The sequence below is a fragment of the Parasteatoda tepidariorum genome, chromosome 10 (genome assembly GCF_982258835.1).
Source record: "Parasteatoda tepidariorum strain Cologne lab strain chromosome 10, Ptep-v5.0, whole genome shotgun sequence".
NCBI lineage: Eukaryota > Metazoa > Arthropoda > Arachnida > Araneae > Theridiidae > Parasteatoda > Parasteatoda tepidariorum.
In genome coordinates this window covers 14,664,288-14,679,257 of record NC_141764.1, presented here as the reverse complement: position 1 = coordinate 14,679,257, position 14,970 = coordinate 14,664,288, and the positions used below count along the sequence as shown (strand labels likewise).

General features: G+C 31.8%; 2 protein-coding genes across 4 annotated transcripts in view; both read left to right on the top strand.

The window, feature by feature from the left end:
* LOC107439393 (uncharacterized) overlaps positions 1-14,970 on the top strand; it is a 53,669-nt gene that overhangs the window by 215 nt on the left and 38,484 nt on the right. For 2 of the 3 annotated variants that reach the window (XM_071184390.2, XM_071184392.2), the window contains exon 2: positions 482-618. The gene's annotated coding sequence lies outside the window, so the exon portion shown is untranslated. Of the gene's footprint in view, positions 1-28; positions 619-14,970 lie in introns of those variants that run through there. The other variant, XM_071184389.2, reaches the window with a different exon arrangement.
* LOC147802170 (uncharacterized) lies at positions 3,059-10,807 on the top strand. Its single transcript, XM_087152678.1, has 4 exons — positions 3,059-3,215; positions 5,547-5,843; positions 6,847-7,343; positions 8,075-10,807. The coding sequence occupies exons 1-4, from the start codon at positions 3,059-3,061 to the stop codon at positions 10,805-10,807; spliced, it is 3,684 nt and encodes a 1,227-aa protein (XP_087008804.1).

The following is a 14,970-nucleotide window of genomic DNA, read 5'->3' as shown; positions in this document are numbered from 1 at the left end:
TATGGTTAAAAATAAAATATTAGATTACTCTTAAGAAAAATTTAGCCAAAAAAATTTTTTTAAAGAAAATATACGTAACTGAATATTTAGCCAAACATTCGGCCAACCGAATATTCGTTACATACCTATTCAAAATTATCTTAAAATATGCTATTTTGTGACAACCACAAGCCTGACACACAAAAAAACAGAAAAGGGCATATTGTTTTTATATTGATTGCTAATCTAGGGAAGGAAGGATAATTTATTTTCTTTAGGTCTGCTTGCAATATTAACGATGTCACACAAACATGCTACTGTTAATTTCGTGCCCTGTTAGCATTAAAAAATAAGCAAAAACATCTTCAAAATTTTCGTGGTAAAATATGTTTTCATCAGAGTATAAGAAAATAACAATAGATGCCCCTTACAGTTTTAAAATTTCAGAAAGTTATTTTTATTCTATTTGTTTTAAGATCATTTCTATGGTTTTGTGTTTCAGGATTACTGAAGAAAAGGTGGTACTGTCACTTTCAAGCAGGCTTTTACATCAACTTCAGATCTTCTAGATAGCACCGCTAAGATATCAAGGATCCATGTTTCTGTAGCCGATTTGAATATGCCATGAGAAGCATACAAGTAGGCGATATTTTCATTTTCAAGTTTCTGAGAGGGAGTCTTGTTTCTTTTAAAATTAATAACCTTTTATTACAATGTATTGAACTGAGTAAACTTTTTGCAAATTTGTCTACTTTAAATTTTGTATTGTTCATTTTATTGATAAGAATCTATTAGCATGATGTTATAAGTATTACTATTAGTGCACCATTTTCTGTAATGACTCCTGAAATAAAAAATCGGCAAATAGGGCTGTCTATGGGCTGAGAAGATTTATTAAATCTAGGTTTCTTTCTAGAAAAACAAAGTTCTTAATCTACGAAACTCTTGTCAAGCTAGTCTTGACATATGCTTCTGAAGCTTGGACAATGTCAAAACTGGAAGAAAATTGTATCGCAGTATTTGAAAGAAAGATTTTGCAGAGTATACTTGGTGGTGTAAATGAAAACAATAACTCGAAAAGGAGATTTGACTTCGAACTGTTCAGGATTTATGAACAACCCAATATCATTAAATACGCATACAAATAAATGGAATGAATTGGATGAATGAGTGATATAACAATACAATAAAGAAGATACTGCTTTTTAGACCCACTTGAACAAGAAAGCGGGGAAGGCCGTGGTTGAGCTGGGCCGACTCGGTCGAGCCTGATTTTCTTTTGCAATTAATGAAAGGAATTGAAGATCAAGTGTAAATCAGAAGTCATTATGGAGAAATCTTCAGAGGAAGACATTGGCCCAAATTGAGCTGTCTGCCCAACTATGATGATGAACTATTTTCTAATTATCTATATTTAAACTGAAAAACTAATGAGTTATAAAATTGTTTAAGTTGTTGGATAGGGTTTAAAGATCCTAGTTTTCAGGCAGGTCAAGGAATGTAAGCTAGGATCGAACATTTTCATGAAATTTACCATAAGAACTAAAAGCTGTTGCATTATTTTTTATTCAAAATATTTTAGCTCCCAAAAATTGGTCTTGATTCCCAGAAATGTTGCATTTCCAAATTATTGAGGCTAGATAAGTATATACATGTTGTTTGCTGAACATTTATCACTCTCAAGGACAATTTTGCAGTATCACTTATGATAAAACAAAATAAGTTTAAGTTCTATTTTTCTCTGCAGTCAATATTTTTAAAATTACTCAAAAGTTTTTAAAATTACTCTCTATATATGTATATATACGTGATTGCCACTCTTCAGTATAAATCGATGCATCGCGAAATATCGATTTAATGCATATATCAGCGGACCGATATAAAGACTTTCGTTATAGTCGATGCATCAGAAATCTTATTTAAGCCGTCATATAAGACAACGCTCACGGTTTAACGATTTAACATGTGAGAATCCTTGCCTACGCTGTCACTGAGCTGACAAAGACTATTTTGGTTTCGTCTAACTGCGGAGCTGTTAATACGGTCTAGCTACGAAGACGATGTTAGTTTTGTGATGTTGAATAACAAAAAGTGAAAAGTCCCTATTTCGTGCGCGGATCAGCGTTGAAATAGAATGCTATGCACAGTTTCTTTATGTGCCATTTTTGTCTTTGGAGGTTTACTTTTCTTGTAGATGATTTTCAGCTGAACTTTTGTTATTTTGTGATCGCTGTGCACTTTATTTTGTCAGGATTTATTGTTTCTTGTTAATTATTTTCCTTGAGACTTTGGCTACGTGGCGATCGTTTCATTGTGCATTATTTCGTTACTTTTTTTTTCTGTCAGAATTTAACGATTCTTGTCAATTATTTTTAGTAGACCTACTCAGGGCTGATTGTGCTCCGGAAAAAATCCGGATTTCCGGAATTTTCGCTAACAGTGATCCGGAAGTTTCTGGAGATCGAAGGTCCAGACGTTTCAAAAGATCATAGATCACAGAAGTTTCTGGAAATAAATTTTCAAAGGTGGAACTTAAAAACACAGTTTATTTTATTTGTTCGTAAGGGAGAGCCAGAGGGATTCTTCGTAAACTTATATTCGTGATTAATATTCATTTTTTAGCAGTAAACAGTTGTTATAATCATAAACTCAAGAAAGAAAGACATATTTGTAAATTTTAATTACTTCTCCAGGTCATCATAGGTATGTGTAAATGGTATAGGTATGTGTAAAAGTTTAAATATATTTTAAGCAAACTAAGAAATTTTGAGAAAAAGGAAAAAAAAACCTTGTTTAAATGTTTTTCAATTGTAATTGTTTTTTTTTTTTTTTTTTTTTTAACTTAAGAAATTTTCCGGAATTTTGACATGGGCTCACAATCACCCCTGCCTACTGTTGCATGACAATCGTTGCGCAATAGCTGTTATCTTAAATTTCCGTTCTTTGTTCTGAACTGAATCTATTAATGTTGTTGTCTTGTCCAGTAGTGCAAGGAAAATTAAATTTGTCCAAAAGTATCTAAAACAGCTTTGGCCACAATAATCTCTATGGAATAGAGGAGTTGCTGCGGGGGATCCAGATGGATCCTGAAGAGCTTCGCCAATATGGCTGGGCAATCAAAGATATGGTCAGGAGAGAGTTTGCTGTCGATACAGTGAGGACAACTTCTGTAGCTTCGATGGCCATTGGGAGACATTTTCATTCCCTTGAAGTGCTTAATCCTCAATCTAGCTATGGTTGTGGAAATGGCTCAATCACAGTTTAGGGCAGGGATTGAGTGCTTCTGAGAGGTTGCAGAAAGTAGTCTGCGGCTGGCTGTTGGAAAGTTGGGAGTTATCTTGGACCTCCTTGGCCAGGATATCAGCTTTCTCATTACCATCGATGTCGATGTGTGCTGGTATACATTGAAGGATGCAAATTCTTTGGGCCGTGGTTATTTCGTTTAAGAGCAGGATGATGAAAAGAAAGTATGAATAAAAAAAAAGATTCTTCTTCTTTTTTTTTCAATTATTGTTTTTCATTTTAAGCAATACAATTTAATTTTGTATTTAACTTCGTTATAAAAAGTTAATTTTTTTTAAATTTATTTAATGCACGTAAGTATAATAATTTGATAGAATTTTATTATTTTTAAACAAGTCTTTAAGTCGTTTTTAATTATAAAAAAATTTGGCTATTAGTTAAAACAAATATTTTTTTTTAATTGAATAAAAAGTTAGCAATGTTTTGACGCTTTTTAATAATTTAACAATAGTACCTTTTTTTTTTCTTAAAATTCTTTCAATACTTGTTTGTTTCATAATTTGTTAAACAGTCAGTATCATTTCTAAACAAATAAATCCTCAGTCGATTTTATTTTCAAAAAAGAAAATAATAAAAAATAAATAGAAAACTTAAGTTTATTTTTACATTCATTATGTATTGAATTAGACCATTAGTTAATACAACTTTATTATTTTAAATAAATAAATTAAAGAAGGTCTAACAATGCTTCAAAATCACGTTTTTTTTTTCAACAAATAATTTTAAAAATCATGTTTAAGTTAAAAATGACGTTAAAGTTTTGACGCTTTTTAATAATTTAGCAATAGTACTTAAATAGGTTTTTTTCTTTTTTTCTTAAAATTCTTTCAATACTTGTTTATTTCATAATTTGTTAGAGAGTCAGTATCATTTCTAAACAAATAAATCCTTAGTCGATTTTATTTTCAAAAAAGAAAATAATAATAAATAAATAAAAAACTTAAATTTATTTTTACATTCATTATGTATTGAATTAGACCATTAGTTAATACAACTTTATTATTTTAAATAAATTAAAGAAGGTCTAACAATGGTTCAAAATCACAGTTTTTTTCATCAAATAATTTTAAAACTGTTTTACTAAAGTGAACATTTTTTTAGTTTGTTTTTTTACTTTCATATTTTTTTCTTTTAATTTTTAATGCAAGTATGTAAAATATCTTGTTAGTTTTGTTTTTAAAACAATAAATCTCAAGTCATTTTTAATTTTAAAAAATTTATATTATATCATTAAAAAATGTATATTATATATAAAATTTCTATAATTAAAAAATAAAGCTTGGGTTTGTTTTTACTTAAGACATTTTGTTTTGTAATAGATTTATTCCTTTTATTTATTTTTGATTAATTGAAAGATTTCTGATAGCTAATTTTTGAAAATTTACTAAATCGCGATGTCTAACAGACTAAATTTATTATTATCATGATGTAAAATTTCTTACATTGCCCAGTCCTTATCTTGAGAAGAGATCAGTGTACTGAATTCCAGTCTCCAATTAATGTTTTCTTTCTAATTGGTTTTGTAAATTAAGTTATTAAAAAATGAAACTTTCCGTTTCTTTAAAGAAATTCAACAATTAATTTCTGATAAATAAAAATTTTTACTTTTTATGAAAACATTCTTATTTTTCATAATTATTAAAAAATGATAACGAACATCATAATGAAAAAATGGGATTGACTATACAAATTTTGCGTACATAAGCACATTTGCTTATGTACGCAAAATTTGTATTGTTGAATCTGAATCTCCTGATATAAGCATTACCCCCAACATTTTGAGATACTGTGCAAGGTTAATATAAGGTTATTTTAGGGTAAAACATCAATGATGATGAAGTGAAAAATAAGTAGGAGATATAAATGGCTCCAGGAGAAGTTAGTGGTACGATTGTTACGAATTAATTCTTTTTGGCGGCGTCAATTCGTCGCCAATCAAATTATTTTTTTTTGTCAGTTGTTCTCGATGCACTCATGCCTGAAGGAGCATTTCTTGAAAGCTCCTATTTCTTATATTTTTTTGTTTTGTTTCAGTCTAATTATTATTTGTTTCATTGTTAAGTTTATTAATAAATATAAAAGCACATATTAATTGTTTTCTTACTGACCAGGGCATCAAATGGTAGAGATATACGCATATCCCGAAACTCGAAATAGATTTTCTATCATTTTTTGGTGCCGAAACCCGGGAATTTTGGATTTTAATTTGTACTTCATTCTGGATTAATTCTTTTCTTGAAATTTTAGAAAACTTGAACTTACAGGTACTGTACTTTTATTTATTTACAATCTCGAAATGGAAACCATTGATAAACTTAAAGCAAAACGAAAGATTGCTAGAACTAATTGTACTAAGTTAATTACGAAAATTGACACATTTGAACAGAATCTCAATTTTGAAGATGAAATTCATCAGAAACAATTATCAGAATATTTACTAGATCTCGAAGAAAAACGAACTGAGCTAAAAAACCTTAATGAATCAATTGAGGAACTAATCACGGATAATGATGTTTTTGAAACAGAAATTAAAAATTCTATGGAATATGATGAAAACATAGGTGACTCCAAAATGAAAATTAAACTGTTGTTAACAAAGTTTAAAATAAAAGAATCAGTTGCCACTAATAATGTTAATGTTCCAAATGTTAATGTTTCGAATGTTAATGATAGTAAAAATATTCCGATTTCTATTAATTTGCCTAAACTTAACATTCCAACTTTTAATGGTGATTCAACTACATTTTTAGAATTTTTTAATAGTTTCAGTAGTGCTATAGATTCTAATGAATCATTAAGTAATGTTAATAAATTTATTTATTTAAAATCTTTTCTTTCTGGGGATGCTTATAAAACGGTAGCATAAATCGTGTTTGACCTTGCTAAAAGATAGATATGGAAAATCGGAACATTTAATTAATTGTTTTGTAAACAAACTCTTGGAAATCGAACCAGTTAAATCTTCTTCAAATATTCAGGGGCTTAGGCATTTGTATGATGAAAGTGAAATCAGTATAAGAAATTTACAATCTATGGGTGTAGCATCAGATAATTTTGGTCATTTATTAATTCCGATTTTATTAAAACAATTGCCCCATAACTTAATAGTAGAATATCATCGTAAAAGAGATCATAATAAATCGGGCGATATTAGTGAATTAATGAAATTCATAAAATTTGAAATTGAATCTCGAGAAGCAGCTAATGCAGTTTCTGTAATTTCTATGACAACTCACGAACCAGCTAGATCAAAAAACGAAACTAGATATCCTAAAAACAGAAATATTCCTACATCAGCCGCTTTAAATACAATTGTTAAAAATTCTTGCATTTTTTGTAATTCATACTCGCATACAGGGTTAAAATGCATAACCTTTACTGATGAACAGAAACGTTTTAAATTAAAAAAGGAAGGACGCTGTTACAAATGTTTTTATAAAAACCATTTGCTAAATCAGTGTAAAGTTAAAATCAAACCTTGTGAAATATGTCAAAGTTTTCAACATAATTTATTGTTTTGCCCAAAGTTAAAAAGTAACAATTTATTACAAACTTCTCCCCCAGATAAAACCGAAACTATTCAAATTCAAGAGAATCAAGCGGTTATGTCTTCTGTTTTCAAACCTAATGAATCATTAAATAATACTACTTTATTGCAAACTGCTAAAGTTCATGTCGAAAATGGATCTAAAAAACTAATAGCTCGAATACTTTTTGATTCGGCTTCTCAAAAATCTTTTATTCGAAAAGATTTGGCTAAAGCATTAAACGCGAAAAGTTTAAGAAAAGAAAAACTTTTTGTATACACATTTTCAAATCGAAATCCTTCGGAAAAGGAATACGAATGTGTTAATATCACATTACGCAGTAGGTTTCCCCCCTACTCAAGTATAAATATTGAAGCATTAATTACCGAGGAAATATGCGCTGCTCAATTATATTCAGAATTTGATCCCCAATTAATAGAAACTTTACTTTCTCAAGGATTTAAAATCGCTGATTCATGGGATGATAAGAAACCCATTCAAATATTGTTAGGTGCTGATTTCTTATATTCAAGGGTGAGTTATTGAAAATAGGCAATAAATTATTCCTTCAGCCGACGTTGTTTGGAGATTCTTTAGTAGGTCAGGTGCCAGATGGTCCTTTTAAGGGTGCGGCTTCTTGTTTTAACATTTGTTGCACTTAAGCAGATACAACTGTAAATGATTTGTCATGTTTATGGAATATTGAATCATTTCTCACTACTAAAGAGTTAGGAAATAAAATGAACTCGGATCATCTAATTAATTTTGAAAACAAGTTGCGGTTTGAAAATGGAAGATATGAGGCGCCGCTTTTATGGAAATCTGAGACAGCTCGTGAAAATTTATGCGATAATTTTGAGATCGCGGAAAAAGGATTTTGTTTACTAGAAAGGAGATTTAACGCTGACGAATCTTTATTTGAAAGATATAATGAAGTTATGAAAGAACAATTAAAAGAAGGGATTATCGAAACTTGTAATTCTAATTGTTTTGTGGGCTATACAATGCCACATAGGGATGTTTTTAAAGAAAATGCTTCCAGTACAAAAACAAGAATAGTTTATGATGCAAGTAGTAAACGCGGAAATAATTTAAGTCTTAACGAATGTCTTATATCCGGCGATAATTTATATGCTAATCTTGTAGATATAATTTTAAAATTTAGGGAACATAAAATCGGATTTTGCGGAGATATTGCTCGAGCTTTTTTACAAATACAAGTTTCGGAATTTGATAGAAATTATTTATGTTTTATCTATTATAAGAATTGCGATAAAACTCAACCCCCTACAATGTTTCATTTTAATAGACACTGTTTTGGAGTCACCTGTTCACCTTTTGTTTTGGCAGCAACTATCAAAACTCATATTAAAGCTTATAAAAATGCGCATCCTCTTGCATATGAAATGCTGAATAATTTCCTCTATGTTGATGATCTGTTTTATGGAAGTTCTTCTGTAGAAGAAGCCTTTCAGTTATCAACAGATGCTGTTTCTATTTTAAAGGATGCAAATATGACTATGAGAAAATTTGACACTAACTCGAAAGAACTTAAAAATTTGTGGAAAAACTCTAATTCCGAAATAGGAATTAATGAAGACCCTGATTCTCATTTAAAAGTTTTAGGACTTGAATGGAATAATGAAAGTGATATTCTCGAACTTGATTTAAGGTCTTTATTGTCAAATTTAAATGCAAATAAATGCACTAAGCGGAATGTTCTTCATATAGCGGCCAAAATATTTGATCCATCTGGATTTATTTCCCTCATTTTGATTCGTGTTAAATGCATTTTACAAGAATTATGGCAACTTGGAATCGATTGGGACGATGAGTTTAGTGGTGAATTAAAGGACAAATGGATAATATGGTGCGATGAGATTAATGAACTTCAGAACTTGAATATTCCTCGATATTATTTTCCCGATTTAAATTTAGTAGACAAAGACGTGCAACTGCACGTGTTTTCCGATGCTTCACTGAAGTCTTTTGGAGCTGTAGCATACTTCAGGTACAAAACATCTAGAAGTACTTTTAGTACTAGTTTTGTAATTTCTAAGTCCAGAGTAGCACCCCTTAAGAAATTAACTCTACCCAGATTGGAGTTAATGGGAGCTATCATAGCCGCAAGAATGGTGAAACATCTCAAGGAACTATTTAAAAATCTTGATAAAATATCTTTGTGGTGTGACTCGACGATTGTGCTGCACTGGATTAAAGGCTCAGCGTCCAAATGGAAGCAATTTGTGTCCAATAGGGTCACAGAAATCCAAGCAATCACAGATCCTAGTGTTTGGAGACATTGTACAGGCAAGGATAACCCAGCAGATCTCTTAACCAGGGGAATTTCTTGCAAGGACCTGATTTCTTCAAGAAAATGGTTTCATGGCCCCGCATGGTTAAGTAACTCAGAAGACACATGGTCATGTAATCAAGAGTCTGAAATTGAAGCTGACATTGTAGAGTTGGAATCCGAATCCAGAACGAAAGTTTTGGTTTCCTCAACAATTGTTTCTGCCAAGTTAATAGATCCTGATAGATATAGCAGTTTAAGAAAACTATTAAGAGTAACTGCTTGGGTACTCCGTTTCGTCCACCTGTTAAAAACAAAACTTCAACCGAAGGGTCCCCTTACTTCCCATGAACTTAACAGAGCGGAACTATTTTGGATAAAATATGTTCAAAATGAAGCGTTCCACGAAGAGAAAAATAACTTGATTGCAAAGAAACCTCTTTCCAAAAACTCAAAACTGCTTTGCTTAAATCCATTTCTTGATCAAGAAGGTGTCTTACGTGTCACTGGACGCTTAGGCAAGTCTGATTTATCAATGAATGAAAAACATCCTGTGATACTTCCAGCTAAATCCAAATTAACAGAGCTGTTAATTTGGGATTCCCATGAAAGAGTCTTCCATTCCAGTGTCTCTTACACATTAGTGCAAGCGAGAGAAAAATACTGGATTTTAAAGGCCAGACAAACAGTAAAATCGCTACTCAGGAAATGCGTAATTTGTAGAAGATTCAATTCTTCTCCTGGAGACCAAGTTGTAGCACTGCTGCCAGCTGAACGAGTGGAGCAATCTTCTCCGTTTTCCGTCATTGGAGTGAACTTTGCTGGTCCTCTCTTTGTTAAAAACAGTGAAAGTAAGCAATACATCCTATTGATTACATGTGCAGTGACAAGGAGTGTTCATCTTGAGCTAGTGGGAAATTTATCAACAGATACTTTTCTCCTAGCCTTTCGCCGTTTCATTGCTCGACGTGGTTTACCATCGATAGTGTTTTCTGATAATGCGCGTACCTTCAAACGTGCTGAATTGGAAATAAAGTTGATGTGGTCAATTTTGAATGATACAAAGATGAAAGAATTTTGTGCCTATAATTGTATTAAATGGAAATACATCGTTGAGAGAGCTGCCTGGTGGGGTGGTTTTTACGAACGCATGGTTAGATCTGTAAAAGTTGCTCTTCGGAAAACCCTAGGTAAATCCTCCCTAACTATTGAACAATTGATAACTGTTCTTTTCGAAATTGAGGCAATGATAAATTCTCGCCCAATAACTTATGTTGGAAGTGATGCAGAAGAGCCAAATGCCTTAACACCGGCTCACTTTCTTTTAGGTAAAAGAATAACATCTTTACCCCCGGTAAGACTTCACCTTGATACAAACCTCTCTTCTAGGAAAAACCTAATTAGAGCTTACAATTATAGAGAAAAATTAATGAGAAATTTTTGGTCTCGTTGGAAGAATGAATATCTTCTAAATTTAAGATTGATTAATTCAAATTTAGTTAAGGGTAATATCCCTCCATTTAAGATTAACGATATTGTTTTGATTAAAGAAGATCATTTGCCTAGAAATTTTTGGAAATTAGGTAGAATAATTGAATTATTTCCTGGAAGAGATGGCAAGGTGAGGGCTTGCAAGGTAAAAACTGAATCTTCAGTTCTTAAACGCCCTGTACAATTATTGTACAATTTAGAAATTGCAAACTGAAGTTCAAATTTATTAATATTATTATTTAAAATAATTAATTGGCATATCATAATGTTATTGATGTTTATAAAAAAAAAAAATATGTAAATAGATATCTAGAATTGCATTTTTTAATTTTATAATATTTAGTTAATGCAAATGCTTTAACTTATAATTTCTTGATTTACTGTATTAAATGTTGTTCGTTAAACAATATTTTTCTTGATAACTTTCATTGAATTTTACTGGTTATATTTCTGAACTGAATATGCAGTGAAATTTAGATTTTTGGTTACTTTATTATTCTTATATATATTCTTATTCTCGTATTTGTATATGAAAAAAGTGTTTTATAAGTGTTTAATTATCTTGAATGTTTCATATTGTTCTCCAGAATTATTGTATGAAAATTTATTTTACCAAAAAATTTTTTAATTTTTTTTAATAATAGTTTTATGTTTTTAATTAGAGCATAAAATAAGATTTGTTTTGTTGTATTTTTGAATTTAGCTCTAAAAATTGAATGTTGATGTTATAAAACTTTTTGAATATTTGCAATTTGAAATATTGTAATTGAAAATTCTTTAATCGAACTTCTCTTTTTTTTTTATGGTATATTGTATTTTAACAATTTTGATGAACCCCCATGGTTCATGGGGGGGCTGTGTGTTACGAATTAATTCTTTTTGGCGGCGTCAATTCGTCGCCAATCAAATTATTTTTTTTTTGTCAGTTGTTCTCGATGCACTCATGCCTGAAGGAGCATTTCTTGAAAGCTCCTATTTCTTATATTTTTTTGTTTTGTTTCAGTCTAATTATTATTTGTTTCATTGTTAAATTTATTAATAAATATAAAAGCACATATTAATTGTTTTTTTACTGACCAGGGCATCAAATGGTAGAGATATACGCATATCCCGAAACTCGAAATAGATTTTCTATCAACGATTGAGTGATGGAAGTAAAAATATATATGAGATAAACTGTAATTTTTGTCTTGTTTACTGTAGAAAATAAACAAGTAAGTAAGATAAAGAAAAATAAGAAAGAAAATTCTTTTTTTTTTTTTTTTTTTTTAGAAAAAATAATACAAATATTTTGGCCATTCTCATGCAAAGTGAGCTATGAATTTCTAAAAGATGATGCTAAATCGTGTTGATTGGTTAAAATGAAAGTTCAGTCTAGAAATTTTTTTAGAGTGGTACCCATGCATATATTTAAAGAAAAATGGCCAAAAGTTCTCAATCCTAACCCACAAGTCACTTTTCACAAGCACAAGGTTCACTTTTTCTGCTTCACAACCATGTTTTTCAGTGATTACATCATTGCATTTGAATTTCGGGCAGATTGATAAGTACAATAATCAATATAGTGTTTTATAAAAATTTAAGCATTTTTTGAAAAATTTATGATTTTCAAATTTTACAAGAATAGCTGGCAATAAAAGGTTTGTTACTAATTTCAAGATTTGGTTAATATTGCAATATGTAAAAGTTATTTGTAATTGCTGGCGGAAAGTTTTTTAATTGAGATTTTGTATTCACAAAAAGTTGTGTTCACAGCAATTGTTCAATATGAGGGTGAGTGTTTTAGTTTTAACAGATACCATCACCAAAACAAAGTGGAGAGAATTGGTTGAAAGTTTGACCAATTATCACCTAGCCAAAGAAATTAAAACTGTCGCTTTGAAAAACCCCTCAGTGAAACCCTTGGAGCGGTGCGTCTATAGACTGTCATCAATGGATTGCTGTGATGGGAGGCATCTCGCGATTTCTGCAGGAACGAATTTACCGTATGTGAGTCATTTGTTTTTGTAATCATTTTTGTAAATGTGCATTTTGTATAGAGTCTTTTGTAAATAATTTATGTATTAAAAAAATGAATGAAACAAATTTTGTATTCATTTCGCACTAGTGTTGAAACTCGTGGTGCCAATACGTATCTATTGCATTTTTTTTTTCATAGGCAGAACATTAACTTGCTCCATTTGCTCTCGACAAGTGCATGGTTGCCATTCCACAGGGAATTTTGTTTCTTATTTTTGTCTTATGAAAAATGGTGACCACTCAAATCATACTATTTCATTTACTATAGCATTAAGTATGTTCAACTGTTTTTCCAGCAATTAAAACTAATAAATATAGTTAACCCAATATAGCTCACACAAGAGAACAGTAATTGTTGTTTCCTGTTAGTATATTGTGTATGATATGTATAGGGAATTTTTTTCCAGATTTGAGTGTCAACACTGAAGTGACTAAAACAAAAAAAATCAATGTTGGTGGCTCGAGTGTACGTATATATTGCATTTTTTTTTTTCATAGGCAGAACATTAACTTGCTCCATTTGCTCTCGACAAGTGCATGGTTGCCACACCACAGGGAATTTTGTTTCTTATTTTTGTCTTATGAAAAATGGTGACCACTCAAATCATACTCTATGGGATATTTAAGCATGATATTTCAGCTATACTAAACTATTTCATTTACTATAGCATTAAGTATGTTCAGCTGTTTTTCCAGCAATTAAAACTAATAAATATAGTTAACCCAATATAGCTCACACAAGAGAACAGTAATTGTTGTTTCCTTTTAGTATATTGTGTATGATATGTATAGGGAATTTTTTTCCAGATTTGAGTGTCAACACTGAAGTGACTAAAACAAAAAAAAATCAATGTTGGTGGCTCGAGTGTTTTAAAAAAAATAAAATAGGTCCCCTATTTTTAATTATCTATTGGTTTTCGATTTTTTGTCCAATATCTCCTGCCGGCACAATGGACATGTGGTTTTTTGTTGTTGAAGCCAATTTTTCAAACACTCCCTGTGAAAGTAGATTATAAGGAGTGCTGAAAGGCATCAATACATTTTCCTCCAAGCAAATGGAACAAGTGACTGTCTTTTGACAGAACCTATCGATGACTAAAGATTACATTTCTAATTTTGGTTGCCAATCGGATTATCAATTCATCAGACATTTTCTGATCCTGAAAATTCTAGATTTTGATCTGGATATGGACTCCAACTCACATTTAATGAAAGAGTCTATATCCTCTTTCATGTTCAATGCCTGGAGATATCCAGAAGCCGAAGGTCATGTCAACGACCACTGGTTCTTCCATTGCCAGCAACTGTTCTTGAAGCTTTTGCCACGGCAGCTCACCAGGATTTAACTCAATGAGATTAGCAGAAATGTAATCTGTCATATTATCTGACTAAATGTCGAATGATACAGCTCCTCTTCGTGCGAGTCTTTATATACAATCCATTTGGACAGAGTCCATTCGGACCTGAGGTAAAATGAATTGGATTTGTCCAGCACGACTGGGTCTGCGAATACATTGTAATACCAAATGGAATATTCTGGAACTCTACGGGGCCTGCAAAATGTATTGGAAGGACCAGATGTCTTTCGGCAAAACATCCTATCGACCAGAAGCTATCACCGGATGCGCTACCGATGAACGACCTCCTCCCGATTCCTGTTGCACGTTGACCCATTTATTTATTTTTTAACCTTAAAAACTCGCAAACTGACTGAATACAAGAAGAAAAAATTTGGTGGATACAAACAATATCGTAAAAATAATTTTTCCACACGTTGTGACGTTGCAATCAAACGCTAGAGAGCGTTGTGTAAAGGCCTGTTTAGACGATCCAATTTTTTGGACAGAGATTGATTGATATTGATGGAAACTTGTTTTGCTTTGAGCTTGGATCGTGTAAACAAACATCCAAGAACTTGGTCCAACTTCTTGGACGATAGTAGAGCATGTTCTACTTTCCATCCGTCCCGCAGTGGACTGATCGATAAGACACGGTTCCCAGCAGATCACCGAAGTCAAGCATCACTGGCTGCGGTCAGTGTGCGGGTGGGTGACCACTTGGATCAGTCTGCGTAGGGACCGAGGGTGTGCGGTATTGGTCCTCGTTAAACTGTGCTACCGTAAAGTGCTCGACTTCGCGCGCAGGTCGTCGGGCTACCGAAGCGGGGGTGCCATCCCCTCCGCAGAGGATCAAAATTGTGATGGCATGTCTTCGGATCATCCTCCGGGATGTTTCCCAGGCCGTCGCCAATAGCCCATTGTGCAGCTCTAGTGCGACGTAAATTAACAACAACAATCTACTTTCCATCCAAGTTTTTTCTCCCTTAACCAATCAGCGTCTTAGGTTTTGTGACGTCAA